The sequence below is a fragment of the Sipha flava genome, unplaced genomic scaffold, assembly GCF_003268045.1.
Source record: "Sipha flava isolate LNK unplaced genomic scaffold, YSA_version1 81_pilon_pilon, whole genome shotgun sequence".
In the NCBI taxonomy this organism is placed as follows: domain Eukaryota; kingdom Metazoa; phylum Arthropoda; class Insecta; order Hemiptera; family Aphididae; genus Sipha; species Sipha flava.
In genome coordinates this window covers 276,230-293,799 of record NW_020273623.1, presented here as the reverse complement: position 1 = coordinate 293,799, position 17,570 = coordinate 276,230, and the positions used below count along the sequence as shown (strand labels likewise).

Genomic DNA, 17,570 nt, shown 5'->3' with positions numbered 1-17,570 from the left:
AAACCGTGATATACGTACGCACACAATGCATTTTTATTCCAACGCACACATTATGTTTGCACATTTGTATTGTATTAAAACCTCACTAACCTTACGCGGTATGCGTGTTATGTTCACGAGACGCTGAAATATTGCTGTGTTTGCGCGGAGTTGTCCGTAAACGTTCACCACCGCACGCCACTGCCGGTGCCTGGCCTAACGTATCGCGTCGTTTTTTCCCGGGCCGGTTCACGATCACGAGATAGCGATCGCCGGTAACGCGACGAAACGCACCTGCCGACGAGCGTTACGTATCGTTTACAGCCGACGCGACGTTACGCCCACGTGGCTAGTCAAAGTTCGACGCCATCGCGTTTAACGATCATTATTGTCCGCGCGCGTTACCGGTCCTAATCGCGTTTGTTGTTGCTCTCTGGCACGCGTCTGCACGGCGTAAAAACGTGTACGGGTTCGGTTCGCGTTTTACGCGTTTTACGCGCCACGAATATCTGATCGAATACGTTAAAATAAAATTAATGATTATCCCCTATGCCAAATCTGCGCTGATGATCTCATAAAAATAAATAAATAAATAAATAAATAAATAAAATTAAAAATGAAGTACTAATCGTTCATTGCGTCCATAGGATAGAAAATATACGATCCGAACCGAAGAGGAATATATATTTTAAGCAATATTATATCCATCGATATCGAGGAAAAAACGAAATAATAACACTATAGGCTACAGCCAAAGCGTGGCACAAACATTTCGTCTAAATATTTCCGAAAATCAACAGAATAACGCAATAGTAATAAGAACATGAGATTTTTTAGAAGTGTTTTTGACTTACCTCTTATTATTAAACTATTATCCGGTAATCCAGTTTTGGTCATATTTTTCTAATAATTGGTGATGGCATGAAACCATTATAGCAATAGTATTTAATATATGTATAGAATCAAAATTACTCATTAAAAGATGAAATCGATGTAATTCATACAATAATGCTGTAATGACACTCAACACAAAGTTCAACAAATAAAATTTAAACGAGGAAAAAATTAATAACATAAATATTGATTTCTTTGTAGTATATTTTACATTAAAAATTAAATTCGAAAATACATGATTTTTAGCAGTCCAAAGTTCACCTTTGTATTATATTATTTGTGTAAGTTCTATATTTAATTGAAATTCTTTACGATGTCACATTTCCTTTAAATTAACCAGTTCCTTTATTTTAAATATTATTATATCATAGCATTTTACATAAATCAATTTTTATTATATTTAAAATATTATTGGTTCTTAAAGTATTTTCCTATTTTTACAATATATTTATTTTAATATTGGTTCCGTTTTTATTTTATTATTGTTACACAATCTGAAGACTACCGAGGAATATTAATAATCATTGAATAATAATATTATTTACAAAAATATAATAATATAACTTTAAAAATAATTTAAGTAATTTATTTGCTTATTATTGCCTATACAGGATATTGGATAGTAACTCTAGATCGTTGGACAAACACTTAATGAAACATTGCCATGTATCATCTGGGTGGGAAATTTGGTAAATGTTTTCGTCTCGGATAAATGATTTACTATCTCAACATTCCGAATGCATCCCAAGTATTTGTTGCGTTGGCCACTGAAATGTTGTTGTGGAGTTCCACCGATATACATTGGTTTTGATCGCATAATATTGAACGGATCGCCTATACTATTCTTATCTGGAACCGAGTTCATGTTATTCACTCCTAAATTCACTACATTTTTGATTTTCTCAGCTGTAAAAGAATACAAATAATTAAGTTAAAATAAATTATTTATTTCAGTGTCCATCCAGCAAAGTTGTTAATTTATAATTTTAGCTAATAGTACTTAAAATATTACGTGTAAAATCCTTATTAATAATAATCGTCTTGAAATGGTAACATGATTATTAGCGATTAATATTTATTAGACACTAACCTTTAATGAAATGCCATTGACCATCGCACAAAAAGTATGGTGATGGTGGGGTGAATGAAGCAGAAATCGGACCTTTTGGACCAGCGTCCACAGAAAAGGATATTGTGCCATTTCTCATTTCTAATAGTAAACTATTCTTCTTAGCTTCTACCGACATCAAAATTCCATCTACGCTTCTTGGTTTTATTTCCATTTTAATCAATATTTTTTTACCCACCGTGAATTTTTCAACTGAAATTTAAAAATCATATATGAGATAAAATTAATTTTAAAATGTAAAATTACTTATTTACAAAGTCTTATGTAACCGCCGCCTCCATAGAAGAACGCTCCTTTTTCAACTTTTTCTGAACATTTAGATACACCAAATTCACGAGTAGGATGTCCTACATCTTTGGAATGTAATTTGAATTTGCGTAAACAACCTTCAAACGTTTCATTCATGCCCTATGAATAAAATTCTTTGGATTACACAATTTAAAATATTTTTAGTGGCGTACAAAAAAATATATTTGACAAATTGTTAAGTGATGGTTAAAAACGAAAATAATATATTAATAGGGTATATAACTACGATTAATGTTTTTCTCTTACAATTGATTCAATTACACGTCTGGAATCTAATGGATTAGTGCCCCCTATGTACAATTTCGGTACTGTATTAAGTTGGCATTCTGAAATATCACTGGATTGGACCAATATGGTATCTATGAACAGTTCAGCGTTCGTACTAGATCTAGACCATTCTATAGTATGCCATTCTTCATCATCAATTGACATTTGACCTATTATTGTCATTGGCACGGAATTACAGTTTAATTGGTAGTATACCTAAATTTAATAATTATTATTTTTAAATGTTGTAGGTATAGTCTAAAATATAGTTCCGAATTACTTTTCCTTCGCGTAGATATACAGCCATGATGTCAGTACCATCGAGTTGATAGGCAAAAGCTATTATACCATTTCCATTATTAGTTTTAACTTCAATTGACATCGTGTTTTTATCATTCTTAGTGCTTGCCATCAAAAGATCATATTCCAGCCTACTTCCAATCAAATTTCCTGAAAGATAAAAACATTACAACATAATATTTAATATTAAGAACTGTATAACATACCAAATCTGTATCCACTGTTTTTATTCACATCAGGATCTTCTCGTGGATTTTCCGGAAGTGCACATAAACCTACTGGTGCAGTACGTTGAGTGTTTATTTCATTTGGAGAGAGCATCGGTGGAAGAGTAGTTGGTAGAGCAGGTGCCATGGTTACATCTCCCTCATCCCGTAGAGGAGGTTTAGGTTTGTCTAAAATGATGTTATATTTTACAATATGTCTACACTTAATAAACTCAATGATTATCACTTAAAATAAAATTCAAGTGACCACAACTATTTTTTGTTATAATTCATATTAATCAATACTTTGGAGATTTTCAATGAAAATCTGTTAAATTTGATGCCTCATTGTAAGCGGTTTCGTTTATGTTTATAAACACTGTATAATAAATATTTATTTAATTTAAGTATTCAAAATTACTTGTATTATTACGCTTTGGTGATTTTGATCCTGATGTTAACGATCCGGAACATCTACCAATTACAGCTCCCGGGACATCAGTAAGTTGAGCGAAATTGATTATTTTTCCATTAAATGTTACGTCACCAATACAACCAGTGAATGACGGGGAAATTGAAGCGGCTGCATCGACATCAGACGGTACGCCTCCAAAGAAAAATTCGGAGAGTAAGAATCTTACAGGGTTCGGCGAACGATCAGATCTAAATAGTTAAGATTTTCAGTTAAATTGTACATGTGTGTGTGTGTGTGTGTTAATGTGAGGTTGAGGTGGGTGAGTATTGTAATGATTACATACTGGAAGCTATCGAAATCATCGACGAGTAGCATAAGCTGTTGGGGTGTATGTGCTATGAACACCACGTGCCACTGGTCATCGTTGTACAATGTAGCTTGTGTGGAAGAAACTTGTGTACCTCCACTTTTAAACGTCAAAATTCCGGATTCCATCCGTAATGAAAAAACAGATGGTCCATCCGCACCATATACTAATAAACCATCTGGAACGTTGGTTTTAAATCTTAATATTAGGTCGATGTAATTATCTGATGCAGTTGCGTTTGGCAGTTTTACATAACCCCTACTACCGGGCTCAAATGATACAAGGCTTGCGATCTGGAAATGTAACTCGATGTTATTGTCTGCATTTGCATGTAAATATTGTTCTAATATTATGAAAGTTACCTTTTCTGGGCATCCAGAAATTATTCCATAAGCATTAACATTCTTGTTGAGATTGACTTGTATTAAATCAATTTGCACACCGTCAATACATCCATCATAGTTAAACTTGGTTACCTCTTTTATATCGTGGAATCCTGGATAACCACCGATGTATAAATGTTCAGAAACCTAAGTAAATAGTATTATGTATTTACGTATCATGATGTATCAAATAACCGTAAGTTAGTTTTAAAACTGTAATAAAATTGAAAGCAGAATACTTGAAAGTCATATACTTTACGACACTATACAGTAACATACTCTCGTACCTAGTCCTATTGTTACGGCAATAGTCGGTTGTTTTTCTGTTTTAATAGTTTTATAAATAGTGCGCGTGTAGACCGTTGTCGTTTTTGAGTCAGTCTGCCCAAAATTGTTTTGCAAGAGCATTTTGTACGATTTTTGTCTAATATACGGTCGCTGTGTGTTTTATGCTAATCCCATAAAACGTAAGTCTATTCCTTAATTGTATCGGGTCAAAGGTTGTATTGACTGTAATATCTCGTGCCAACCAGTATCTTAATTGATGATGGGCAATAAGACTCACGCCGGGAAACACATGGCATATACGTCGCGTGCGCAGAAACTCTCACATTTTGCAGTTTCATGTACACTGTGTGTTCAGTAATAATTTTGTCTTTATGCCACCCAAACTGATTACTTCTAGTAATTCCACCACTACTTAAAATAAAATCGTCACAAGGGCTCATTCGTCTACACTTCCTTCTAATAGTGATATAATGGTAACTCTTGAAACTATTCGTAATGAATTTTTATCTGCGAATAATAATCTTTCATTCACCCAAACCGCTCAATTTAAGGAATGAATAAATTATCTAAAGCAATTATATGCGCAAATAATTGTATTAAAGGCTGAAAATACAAATTTACGCAGTGATTTAGTAATTCTCAAGTGTAAAGTTGCGTCATTGAAGGATGCTGGTTCACCTAACAACAATTTCCATATTGTCCCTTAGGTATTACAGGAAAGCTTTGAGCGTGAAAGATGCTCTTTAACTTCAACTATTTTTGGTGTACCTGAATTCTCTTCGTCTTCGTCAACTTAGCGGATTTTCGATGATATTTCTGTAGTACGTACTTTGCTTGAACCTCATAGTATCTGTATTCCGAATAACTTAAGAATTATACGTTTTGCTAAGGTTGATACAGGCAAAACTCGTCCACTCGAGCTGTTGTGTGGTAGCAGGGAGTCTGCTAATAAATTGGTTACCGACTTTAAAGCTTCGATGAAAAATGGTGTTAAATTTCCTACGGTTTTCCGTATATAAATGATAAAACGTTGTTTCAACGTAATTTGCTACGATCTTGTCATGCTGAGCTTGAAAATCGGAAGCAGAACGGGGAAAATAATTTCAAAATTTCATACGTTAATGGTGCACCTCAAGTACGGATTGCCAAATCAGAAAACTTAGCATTGCATTATTATTGCAACTTAGTTTTTTCCAGTTTTGTGTTCGAGTGTTTTCAAAAATGGTCTCAAGATAATGTTGTCTATACTGATTTAGCCAAAGTATTTGATACTGTAAACCACCAAGTTTTATTAAAAGTCCTAGGAGCGTTTGGTGTTGGAGAACCTCTGCTCTCATGGTTTGACTCTTTTTTAACGAACAGGCAACAGGGGGTAAAATTATTTGATATAAAACCGAATGTTTTTTCATCGACGTCTGGGGTACCTCAAGGTGGATTTTTATCACCGATTTTATTTTGATTATTAGTCAATAGTGTACGTATTGCTTTGCCTTTTTGTAATTTACTTTATTTCGCAGATGACATGCAGCTCTTTATGAAAATAAACTCAGCTGTTGATTGTGCAAATTTTCAAAATAGTCTTAATTATTTTGATAGTTGGTGTTTTAAAATAAGTCTTAAAGTCAATACCTACTTCTAAATGTCGAGTCATGACGTTCACTCACACTCGTACTATTACACTTTATGACTACTATATCTCTGGCTTTAAAATCGTATGCGTTGATGACATAGTTGATCTTGGTCTTAAACTATCTAGAACCTTTGTATCTTTTTTTTATACGATTTCAAAGAAAAACAAGTTTCTCAATTATGAAATTGTTATACAATTATACTAACTGTCGTAATCACACTTATACATAGTGTTATAAACTACCAATATAATTTAACATAATAAAGATATATACATAATCATTTTTAAATTCAAATTTTTGGATAATAATATATCAAACATTTTAATGTAATAATAGTACAAAATAAGTACAATTTTACAGTTATTATTCGTACCTGAAGTTCAGTTGAAGATCCGATACTTTCTCCTGTATTTATGAATTCTTCGTCAACTTTTAGTATAGATTGTTTTCCTTCTCTAGCTGCCTCGATTGTATGCCATTTGTCGTCATTGTAGGTAAGTAGTGAAATAAGTGTAATTGTTCCTTCACCCAAATTGAGCTGTATTGGTTTTAAAAATTATAATTATTTAAGTAATATTTACACATATATTATTCTGATAAAATAAAATACTAACCCTGTAAACAATATTTCCTCCTTCTAATTCTATTGACATAAAGTTATTGTTTTTAAATGCTAAAAATAGTAAACCATCTGTAGAAGTAGTTTTTATTTTTAATAGAATTGATGACTTATGCTTCATTTCATAAGAGTTAGATTCCAAAACAACAAATCCTTCACCATTCATTCGGTATCCTGAAGTACTTGGTGTTGTAGTTAGTTTATTCCTGTATGCAAAATGAATAGGTAATCGATTATTTCCATATCTTAAAAACGATTAATATATGAAAATTATAATTTGTGAATACCTTTCAATTGATCCATTATTTACTCCTGAAGAATCCACAAAGTTCCAAAGTCCAACGAATGTATTTCCAAGCATCAGATCTTCAACCCTACCCTCTAATGATTGTCCTACAATATCTGACTGTTCATTAAATGTAGCCGGTAAACCTCCAATAAATAATTTTGAGTGATCCTTATCTAAATTTAAAATAGAAGAATTTCCGGAAAGAATGGCTTCTTTAAGATATTCTTTTGGGTTTGAGCGTATTCCTACATCTTCGTGTATAACTAATTTCACTGTTTTACCGGTTCTATAATAACAGCAATCATATAGTCATATAATTATTTATTAATTTTTATTTGCATACCTTTCAACTGTTGCTTTATACCATTTATTATCTGATACAATTTTATCACTGACTAACGATGTAGTACCTGAACCAATATCCATTAATAATACTAAATGTTCATTTTGAACTTGCAATGCCATGAAATCATCCTATATATTATATGAGTCAATTAATTTCGATTAATATTTTAGTTGAAAAATATTTCATTACTGTTTTAGCTCTTCTCATTCTTCGACTAGTCCCAACTTCATTTCCAAGGTACATTATAAGACCATTTGGTTGGTCTGTTTTAAAGTATATTGATGCAAGCGTGCTTATTCCTTGTTGAGCTAAATTCTCTGGATTTCGAAGCTCAAGAGTTGAATTCTTGGATAAACTTATACCTACTTTGATTCTGAAAAAATAAACAGTTATCGAAGTAAATTTTTTACAAAATGAAAATAGTATTTATTCAATGATCTATATACCTATTAACCATATCTCTACATATATTAATTTTTTTCTGAAGTGATTCCACATTAGATTTCACTTGTTCTCCTATCTTTTGAAGCATTTCCGGTTTGTCTTTTAGGCGTTTTGTTGAGTCTGTGGCATTTGGTAACAGTGATTTAACTTCGTCCACTATGTTTAAATAATATCAAAATTTATTAAACTCAATACAATCAAATGTCACATTATTATTTAAAAAATATTTTACATTGATTATTTGATTGAGTATGATATTTATTTGCTTGTTCAGTATCATTGTTAAGGGATTGAGAAACAGTCAAATGATTTGGTATTGATTTTAATACATCATCAAGACTACTGATTAACTGTCGAGACTTTTCACCATCAGCTAAAATCATTTGCACATTAGTGTCTGAATTAACATTTGAAGTTTCTGATGAAATCTGATCTAATTGCCTGTTTGAATTAACAAATTGTTTATTAATACACTGACAATAAGCTATAAATGTTTTGTAATTTACTTTGATATTTTTTTTTCTAATTCGTCTTTTTGATTCTTTGAATTTGAAATTTTTGATAATTCTTCTTTAGAATTTTTTAATAATTGGTCCAAATCTCTTAGTATTTGTTCTAAAGCATTTCTAGAATCTTGAAGTAATTTTGTTGAATTTTGTTCAGCTGTAGCAACTCTTTCGTCTATACCTTTAGACTATAATTTTTTTAAATATTAAACAATTACAATGACACAAAAACAAAATTTAAAAAGTATTTACCTTATTAATAGTATCATCTGCTGCCGTACTCGCAATTTTAGCGGCATTTAATGACTTTTCTATTTCTTCTTTAATATTTTTATATGAGTTTGCTGCCATTATTGCTGTTTCAGATGCAGAGGTAGAATTTTTAACCAATGATTCCATTAAATCAGCCTTTTTTCATAAAAAAAATTATATTTTATTAATTTTTAACAACATTCAACAATTAAAATATAATTTATCGGTAGGTAAAATTACTATTAAATACCTGCTCCTTAAGTTTATCGGAATGTTCTTTGGCTTTACTGAGACCATTTTTTAGTTCATCAATTACTCGTGTTTCTTTTTCAATCACTGAGTCAACTTTAGCTTTAGTTGCTTTCATTGATTCATTATCCGTTCCAAGTTTAGCAAATGCATCAGTAGAATTACCTAAATCATCAGAAGCTTCTTTTATGGTTTTCATTAAATTTTCAAGAGCATCATCAGCTGTCTCTTTTAATTTTGTTAAAGAATTAATTCGTTCATTTTGTTTTATTAATGATTCCCTGAAAAAATGTATAGAAATAATTATTTTGTTAATTTTTACATACTATATGAATATTTTATAATAAATATTTATAGCGTTTATAAATGTTTTTCTGTGTACCTGTTCGCATCATTTATAAATGCAGTTTGTGCTGCTTTTTCCTTAGAAATATCTGAATAGTTTCTTAAATCCGTAATGTCGTCTTTGAATTTTTTAATTCCTGATTTTAAAGATTTTAAATGTTCATTAGGAGTTTCCAAAGGTATTGAAATTCGTTCCATTTTGTCATGTAGCTCAATTGATTTTTGTAGTGCATTTTTTGATTCGTCTGATTTTTCCGTCATATTTGGAAGCGATTGTAAAATATATTCCAATAAAACTTGTGCTTCGTTTAATGCCAAATCTATTTGCGGTCCTGCACCTTCCTGAAGGCTTTGTGCTAAATTTTTAACTTCAGTTACAGCTCTATTAGTTTGAGACACTACTTCATCCATTGTTACAACCACTTCTTTTGCATTTTTCAATGTTTTACTACCCTTTGTCGTTAATTCTAATGCATCTGATAGAGCTGATTTCGACTAAACAGTACATTTTTAAATAACAACAAGTTCTAATTAGTATTAGTGTAATCATAATTAACAATACCTTTCTATTCAGATTTGTAATGTCCTTTTGGAAATCAGTCAGATTTGCATTCAAGAGGAATGGATCAGTGCTACTCGATACAAGTTCAGTTAAATTCGGTTGTAATTTTGATACTGTCTCATTTATGTATGATAAACGTTGAGCGGTAAAATATCCAAGTGCTACAGTCTAAAAAAAAAAAAAAAAAATTAAAAAATTATTAAAATGAAAAAACATTTTTATGATATTTTTGCCATACATCAAATTCTTTCGAAACAGGATATAATTGACTAAATAATCCGTCTGTTACATCTAAAATCGAATGTGTACAAGTGTCACATTGGAAACATCCGACTCCTGTCGTCTGGTCTATATTCGGTTCAGGCTGTATTAATACCCAACGATGAGGACAATGATCACATTTATCTCCTATTACTCCTGGTAAACATTCACATTGCCCTGTTTGAGGATTACAACTTATACCCACACTATATTCTGAGTTGCAACCACATGCTGTAAACATAGGATTTAACATTTATTTACAAATGATATATATTCAAAATACATATAAAATAAAAATGTATTTTATTACATATGCATCCTTCTTCAGTATAATTCCAATATCCAGGCTTGCATCGATCACAAGTTCTACCAGCAACACCAGGTTTACATCTACACATTCCCGTATTTTCATCACACTGAGAACTTTCACTAGCCAAAGCACATTCGCATGATTTACAACCCTATATGCAATTTAAAAAAATAAGTTATTTTCATAATAATTAAATTTATAATAATAATAAATATATAATGAGTAATTTCGTATAATTTACAAATTACAATTAGTATAATTGATCTTAATTTAAATGTTATTTTCATATATTAGTAAAATATAAATGTAATCTTGTATGTTCAAGGAACTAATGCAATAAGTTCAATTATGTCAAACAACGCATTACAAAAAAGTTAATAATAATAATAATTGTTTTGCTTTCAATTTGTTTTTAATGAAAACTGTATGTTATTTTAAATAAATAAATCGTTTAACGATTAACGCAATTATAGTATATTTTAAAGTTATTTTTTACGTTTAACGTATTGGAAAATGTTTATCTTATATATTATTTACGTTTAGTGTACATTTAAAAACATTTGAATAGTGTATATTTAGGGTGTTTTATATTTCAATGAACAGTAGGACCGTTTAAATTTTGTATTTAAAGCTTAAATATTATGTTTAGCGTTTTTTGTTTTCATAAAATTCCCGAACTTTTACGTTTTGTTCATTAATTAAATACCTTAAAATTATTTTATCATTATTATTATTTTTATTTATTTTATGTATTCGTTAAGCATTAAAAAGTACCTACCTTACAAGTTCCAAAACCATAGTGATTTACTGCACATCTATCACATTTTTCTCCTTCTACATTAGGTTGACAAACACATTTACCATTATAGTTATCACATTTGTCCATTCCACATTTATCGCAATCACAAGCTTGACAATCTTTTAAGTTCAAAGCGTCTCCGAAAAATCCTGGCCTACAATACTGACAACTCTCGCCAAACGTATTATTTAAGCAACGTGTACATTTTCCAGTAATGGAGTCACACGATCCTGGGTCTTCTTTGTTTATGTTGCCAGAACACTGACATTCTTTACATATTTCTCCTATAAATATTAGTTTATTGATTTAATAATTAATAAACCTTAATAAGTTTAATAGAAAATCAACACCAATTTTAAACGGTTTTCATTTGCTAAATTACTCTGTAATGAAGTTATTTTTTACAAAACTATACACATGTTTTATATTTATAAGCATATACGTATGAACTTAAATTAACCTAGTAAACTAAATTAATTTACTTAAATTATGAAATAAAAACATACCTTGTATCTCTGGTCTCCCATAGAAGCCGGCATTACAAGATTCACATCTTGCACCGAAATAGCCAGGAAGACAGTCACAACTAATTTTATATCCATCTGAACTAACTTCACAACCAGTTGCAAAACTAAAATTGGAGCGTATTTATTTTTAGAGTGACTCATATTTATTTATTTGTTTTACGTTACAAATGTTTTTCTATTATATAGGTACTAAAATTGGGTTGATGATAAAATGATAAATTATTTTACTTGTTTGAAGCTATTGGTAATGGACAAGCACATATGAGACAATCATTTGGGCTTCCAATAGTTGCATTACCATGATATCCTACAACGCATTTTTCACAATGATCACCTGTAGTATTGTGTTTGCAACCCTAAAAACATAAATTCAAGAAAAATAATTAAATCTTAACGAAGAAATAATTACTGCCTTAACATGAGTATTACCTACAGTAAAAATTGATATATTTAGAAACCTTACATAATATATTATTATTATTATACAACACTTATGTTAAAAATCCAAAAGATTAAATAAAAAATGTGTTTTTACAACTATATCCATTATCAAATAATGGTTTAAAGTTGTTCTGAGTGATATAATTCATGTAAATATGATATCTGTGCGTTATAAATATACAACACATCAATCGACAAAAGTTAACCATACTAGTAGGGATAATTCATAAAACCAATTACATCGCATATTCCAGTAACTTTGTCACAGATATTGGAATGTCCATTACACTGACAAGGAACACAATAACCACCATAAGGCCCCGTTTGAGCTCTATAGAAACCATCGGCGCATTCTTCACAAGATAATCCAACATAGTTGGCAGGGCACTGGCATTGTTCAACAGATAACGCGATTTCTTTCGAAGGAATATATTCTTCTTGTGCCGTTTCTAACGATATGCTCGACACCCTGGAAATGATTTTAAAATCCGTTAAATATTTTCTGATATTATTTTCATTGGGACAGTGTAAAATTATACAGCTTATGTAATATAGTTATAATATTATGGCGATAACTTTTATTTTGTCAATTACTTCGTTAATACAGTCGGTTCCCAATAAGTAGCTCTGATGTATATTGCGTTTAAGTTCTGTAGGACTTGCATCATTTGTTCTCTAGTTGCCGGTAACCCATTAGCTAGTACAAAATTCTGCTCCACAAGTTCAACAAAACTAGGAAACAACGTGTTGGATGCTGGTTGTTCTAACGAAAAATAGAACAAATACGTGTCGTGTCCGTATAAAATAACATCGGGACCACTGACAGCACTCCCAAAAAGATTTGATGTGTAATGAATTGAATAGTTCAAGAACCCGCCATAGGATTTCAATTGATTTCCCGCATATTTTTCCGGAGCAAAGAAATATGAAATTTTTTTTTCTAATTCTATAGCTGTTAAATCGGCGCCTAAAACTCCTTCTTCCGTTTCGTCCAGTAGCAATTCAACACTTTCAATTGTAATCGGCTTAGTAGTCAAGTTGACAGTTTTCAACTGCCAATTCCTCATGTCGGTAATCTGAAATAATTTATACAATAGATATAGTATAAATGCATAGACATGTGGTATGATAACGATAAGCACTTACCTCAGTTCTATACAGATTTGAGCTTTGACATCGATTGCTTTTACCAAAGCAGAAACATTTAAGACATCCTTCATCATTCTTTTCCTGTATGTTAAACGTGCCCTCTTTGCACAAATCACACGCTTGACCGTCGACGTTTGCTTTACAAAAACATTCTGAAGTATCCTGAATTATAATACATTGTTATTAAGTTAATAAGTGATGAAATCACGTATAATAAAATCAACGAACTTGGTTACAAATCTCTGATGTTGTTCCTCTGTAGTCGCAATCACACAAATTACAGCGAGGGAATGACCAATATCCAGGACGGCAATGGTCACAAGAACGGCCGACGATGTTTTGCTTGCACCTGTACGGTTAGAATGAATACAAATTACCATGAAACAGTATTAACTATTATTGTTTTAAAAATAATTTTTACTACGAATATCTATAAATATTGCAATAAGTCAGCCACAAATTGTATAAAAATAAATGAGTAAATAAAAAAATTTAACAATTTTTACTCGCAAGATCCGTTAAATAAGTCGCATTGAAGATTTCCGTTTTCCACTCCGAAATAATTGCACTTGCACTCTTCACATCCAATTATCGGATCAAATCCATACGTCATCGGTTCGCATTGGTCACAGTTTTTGCCGACTACGCGTGGTGGACAAATACATTCTCCGGTGTTGGTTTCGCAGGTGGCCGCCGATGGGCAGTTACACGATTTACAGTTCGGGAAACCAAAGTATCCGGTCTTACAAACATCGCATCGTCGACCAATGACATTAGGTCGGCACTGGCATTGGCCACCGTATGGATCACACACGTAACTCAACGAACCGTCAGAGTCACAATTACAAGAAAGAGCTCCACTGTTATATGCAGTTGTCAATGAAAATGTGGCTTCTTTACAAAATCCTACAGTACAATTAACAATAAAATATAATAATATATTTAAAAAAAAAAGAAAAGAAAACCATCCTTAATAATAGGAGTAACAAAAATCCACAATAATTTCATTTCATTTCATTTAAAATAAATTCCAGGATATACTTAAAATATAAGTACCTTTTTAAAATCGATAGAGTCAAAAGCAAACAGAATCTAAAAGATAAATTAAATTCAAAATAGTATCCCTCTTCCCACTTATATATAGTATCTACGGATAGACATCATGATAATTACAGCCATTTTTATATCTTAAATTATATTAAATAAAACAATCAACCGTTTATTTTTTAATTATCAGGTGTTATCTCAAATAATCCATATAAAAAAAACAATCATTAGTAAATAAAATATATAATTATTCAGTGTGATAGAGTATAAAAAATTAATTTAATGAAAATAGTATCGATTTTTTATTTTTAATTAACAAACGTTAACCGTTATTCGGTAGGCAATCATAAAAATAATTCAACATTGTTTTCTAGTGTAACTTATTGTCAGAATATAATTTATATATTTATATATACTATTTCATAAGTATAAATAGACTCATTTATTTAATTAAAATAATGATGAAATATCAAAAAATATTTTTTATTAATAAATATTAATTGTTTTAACTGAATATGGATACGCTATTACTAAATAAACATAAAATTATGTATTTCAAATATTACCTGTGGTAGAAGTGTTGATATAAAAATTATTACTTCCACATTTAGATATGAATAAGCTAGTATAGTCGAATGGTAATTCTTTAGTTATAGAATCACTATATTGCTGAGCCGGAACAACCAAAATATATTCCAACCAAACACTTTTATGATTTGGTTCCTAAAAATTATTAACTCAATTAAAAAAACTTACTTACAACGCAAACGATGTTGGTTAACTTAATTGGTTGAATAATTTTTAAATTTGATGAAATCAAGTACAAATTTTACATAACAGGTTACCTTTAGTGTAAGCAAAAAGTTGTCAGTCAGCTGAAATTGTATATTTCCATTTGTTTGCTTCACAACGGAACGACATCCTGAGTTTGAGGGGCAATGTTTTACAGGCAAAACGGCTTCATATGTTTGACCATTGTGTATTAAAGCGTCCATTTCAAAAGCTAATTTATGTATAACCAAATTTTCAATATTATTATGATTATCAAGAAGTTTGGTGATGATTATTTAATGTGTTGATTACCTGGAAAATCTGGTTGGTAAAAATGAACGATGAAAACATATGCTCCTGGGCCAGGTACTTTTCCAGCCAAATCTACAATACTATCCTCGTAATCAAGAACGACCAATGACGTAGTGTTGTCGAATATATCTTTTGGCTTGGTCATTGCTAGACGGGCCTCATTGCCGTTTTTAAATTCCACTTTTTTGGTGTCGGGAGGTGTGGGATAGAGAGATTGAATGCATTTTCCGTCTTTCATGACACATGATGGATTTGGGTTGATGTAGTCTAAAGACCATTTATCCAATGGCAGTGCAACGATTGATTCTATTCCAACTCTTGAGTGATCTTTACCGCCTCTTAGTACAACTTTGGTAATTGGTTTGTTTATATCAAATATAGCTACTTTCCCGGTTGCATCCACCGCGGCTTGTCTGCATAGTGTGGTATGGTGACAAGCGTACAATATCGCTTTACCAGAATTCATCTTCTCGTCTACTTCGATTTCGATTACAGCCTTTGTTTGAATAGATGACGAAGTCATATAATTTACCAATACCACATAAGGCCCAAGCTTATCGACAGGTAATTCTAGTTTCAGTTCCGGTTGGGCTTCACTAATAACAGGCAATTTAGGAACACCTAATACGTCCAATTGCTAAAAATAAGAAAAAAAAATACATTATGATTTTTTATAGAAGTTTTATTTGCCATATTTAATTTACTTTTAAGTCTTCAATAAAGTCTACTGGTTCTTTGTCATCGGAGTTCAGTGCAAAAGTACTCTTGATTTGATTGAATTTGGAAATACTTGGGTAATCGAAATGTCTACACAGTCCAACCTCAATGTTATCGACCACGCAAGGATTTAGTACTTTGTCGACAAGAATACCTCCTTCATAGTATTCAGCAGGCAAAATCACGAAGTAATCCTATAAATAATTTATCATTATTACAAAATAAATCAAATGTGAATTATAGTAGTTTAATAATAGGTACTAACTACAAACAAATTCTGTTCGATTTTTATAGAAACCGCCCATCGTCCCGGATTCATTTCAAACGGCGATGGGATATTTCCTGTAGCCCCGGATACCGTCACAAAAGTTGGAACTTTTGTTGGTTTTAGTTGTACCTTCAAGTATAATTGGTTATTAATAATTAGTTCGAAAACGATTATAATATATTTACCATATACTTCTGTTCGGAATTTATGTCATTTGGCGTTTCAGGCGTGACCGAAACTAACCCCACAATTGTTTCATTGTTTGGATTTACATACCTCAATACAATTCGATATAGTGATGGTTTATCGATGTTAAGTTCATGAACTATTTCACTCTATTCAACATAAATACAAAAAAAAAAAAAAAAAAAATACAATTAAAAACTACTTCTACCTAGAGCCATTACAACAATTTACTTGAAGTTGTGAAAAAACGGCATAACCTTTCCATGAATACTCTGGAAAGTATTTTTCATCAAATCCATATCTAACTGGAGTATATGCTGGTGTTCTACCATCCTCAGCTTCATATGAAAATTGATACAAAGTTGGAAAATAATGTGCTTGCATTGGTTCAGTACACCCTCTGCCAACAATTCTAGACTGACAGAAACATTGCCCAGTATTCTTGTCACATTTTTCATTCACCGAACCTCCAACATTGCAACCGCATTCTACATTTATGAATGATTAATTTTTTATTAATTTTTTTTACGTTTTCAAAAGTTATAAGGATGAGTCTTGTTCGATATCTTACCTGTACATCCAAATAAACTATTTTCATTCAAACTGTAAAAACCTTCGGTACATTCGTCACATCTTCTAGAAGTAGCTGATGGTTTGCAAACACATTGGCCTGACTTCGGGTTGCAAACGCCAACACCGCTAAGTACGCCAGGCATAAAACAATCGCAGTCTAAAAAAAAATGAAATTATATAATTTAACAACTCCATTTATAATTTTATAATTATTTAACCACACCTTCACAACCGTCGGGATTCGTGGGTTGTAAGTTCCAAAATAGTTCTCGACACTCATCACATATTCTACCGTGCACTCTCGATTTACATTGGCACAACTCGCCCAATGGTAATGATCCACAACCGGCGAACGTTGAAAGAACACCAGCAGGATTACAATTACATTCTATAATAAAAATATGTTGTGAAACTTATTGATAATAATAA

The 17,570-nt window shown here is 31.3% G+C and overlaps 1 protein-coding gene across 1 annotated transcript in view; it reads right to left on the bottom strand.

The window, feature by feature from the left end:
* Positions 1 to 1,437: 1,437 nt before the first annotated feature.
* LOC112693205 (laminin subunit alpha) overlaps positions 1,438 to 17,570 on the bottom strand; it is a 28,116-nt gene continuing 11,983 nt past the window's right edge. Inside the window, exons 12-51 of the mRNA XM_025568175.1 lie at positions 17,365 to 17,529; positions 17,140 to 17,298; positions 16,800 to 17,056; positions 16,568 to 16,717; positions 16,380 to 16,511; positions 16,102 to 16,308; positions 15,398 to 16,034; positions 15,160 to 15,317; positions 14,881 to 15,037; positions 13,774 to 14,173; positions 13,496 to 13,616; positions 13,265 to 13,429; positions 12,713 to 13,194; positions 12,359 to 12,587; positions 11,906 to 12,033; positions 11,657 to 11,781; positions 11,130 to 11,434; positions 10,352 to 10,502; positions 10,019 to 10,272; positions 9,781 to 9,948; positions 9,256 to 9,713; positions 8,875 to 9,154; positions 8,625 to 8,780; positions 8,373 to 8,560; positions 8,099 to 8,307; positions 7,869 to 8,022; positions 7,612 to 7,795; positions 7,420 to 7,550; positions 7,075 to 7,362; positions 6,783 to 6,993; positions 6,542 to 6,706; positions 4,229 to 4,396; positions 3,843 to 4,159; positions 3,506 to 3,747; positions 3,085 to 3,273; positions 2,859 to 3,028; positions 2,558 to 2,794; positions 2,257 to 2,410; positions 1,964 to 2,194; positions 1,438 to 1,779 (exon numbers count right to left, since the gene is read on the bottom strand). Of these exons, the coding sequence (XP_025423960.1) occupies positions 1,502 to 1,779; positions 1,964 to 2,194; positions 2,257 to 2,410; positions 2,558 to 2,794; positions 2,859 to 3,028; positions 3,085 to 3,273; positions 3,506 to 3,747; positions 3,843 to 4,159; positions 4,229 to 4,396; positions 6,542 to 6,706; positions 6,783 to 6,993; positions 7,075 to 7,362; positions 7,420 to 7,550; positions 7,612 to 7,795; positions 7,869 to 8,022; positions 8,099 to 8,307; positions 8,373 to 8,560; positions 8,625 to 8,780; positions 8,875 to 9,154; positions 9,256 to 9,713; positions 9,781 to 9,948; positions 10,019 to 10,272; positions 10,352 to 10,502; positions 11,130 to 11,434; positions 11,657 to 11,781; positions 11,906 to 12,033; positions 12,359 to 12,587; positions 12,713 to 13,194; positions 13,265 to 13,429; positions 13,496 to 13,616; positions 13,774 to 14,173; positions 14,881 to 15,037; positions 15,160 to 15,317; positions 15,398 to 16,034; positions 16,102 to 16,308; positions 16,380 to 16,511; positions 16,568 to 16,717; positions 16,800 to 17,056; positions 17,140 to 17,298; positions 17,365 to 17,529 (8,960 nt within the window). The 3' untranslated portion in view covers positions 1,438 to 1,501. The remainder of the gene's footprint in view (positions 1,780 to 1,963; positions 2,195 to 2,256; positions 2,411 to 2,557; positions 2,795 to 2,858; positions 3,029 to 3,084; positions 3,274 to 3,505; positions 3,748 to 3,842; positions 4,160 to 4,228; positions 4,397 to 6,541; positions 6,707 to 6,782; positions 6,994 to 7,074; positions 7,363 to 7,419; positions 7,551 to 7,611; positions 7,796 to 7,868; positions 8,023 to 8,098; positions 8,308 to 8,372; positions 8,561 to 8,624; positions 8,781 to 8,874; positions 9,155 to 9,255; positions 9,714 to 9,780; positions 9,949 to 10,018; positions 10,273 to 10,351; positions 10,503 to 11,129; positions 11,435 to 11,656; positions 11,782 to 11,905; positions 12,034 to 12,358; positions 12,588 to 12,712; positions 13,195 to 13,264; positions 13,430 to 13,495; positions 13,617 to 13,773; positions 14,174 to 14,880; positions 15,038 to 15,159; positions 15,318 to 15,397; positions 16,035 to 16,101; positions 16,309 to 16,379; positions 16,512 to 16,567; positions 16,718 to 16,799; positions 17,057 to 17,139; positions 17,299 to 17,364; positions 17,530 to 17,570) is intronic.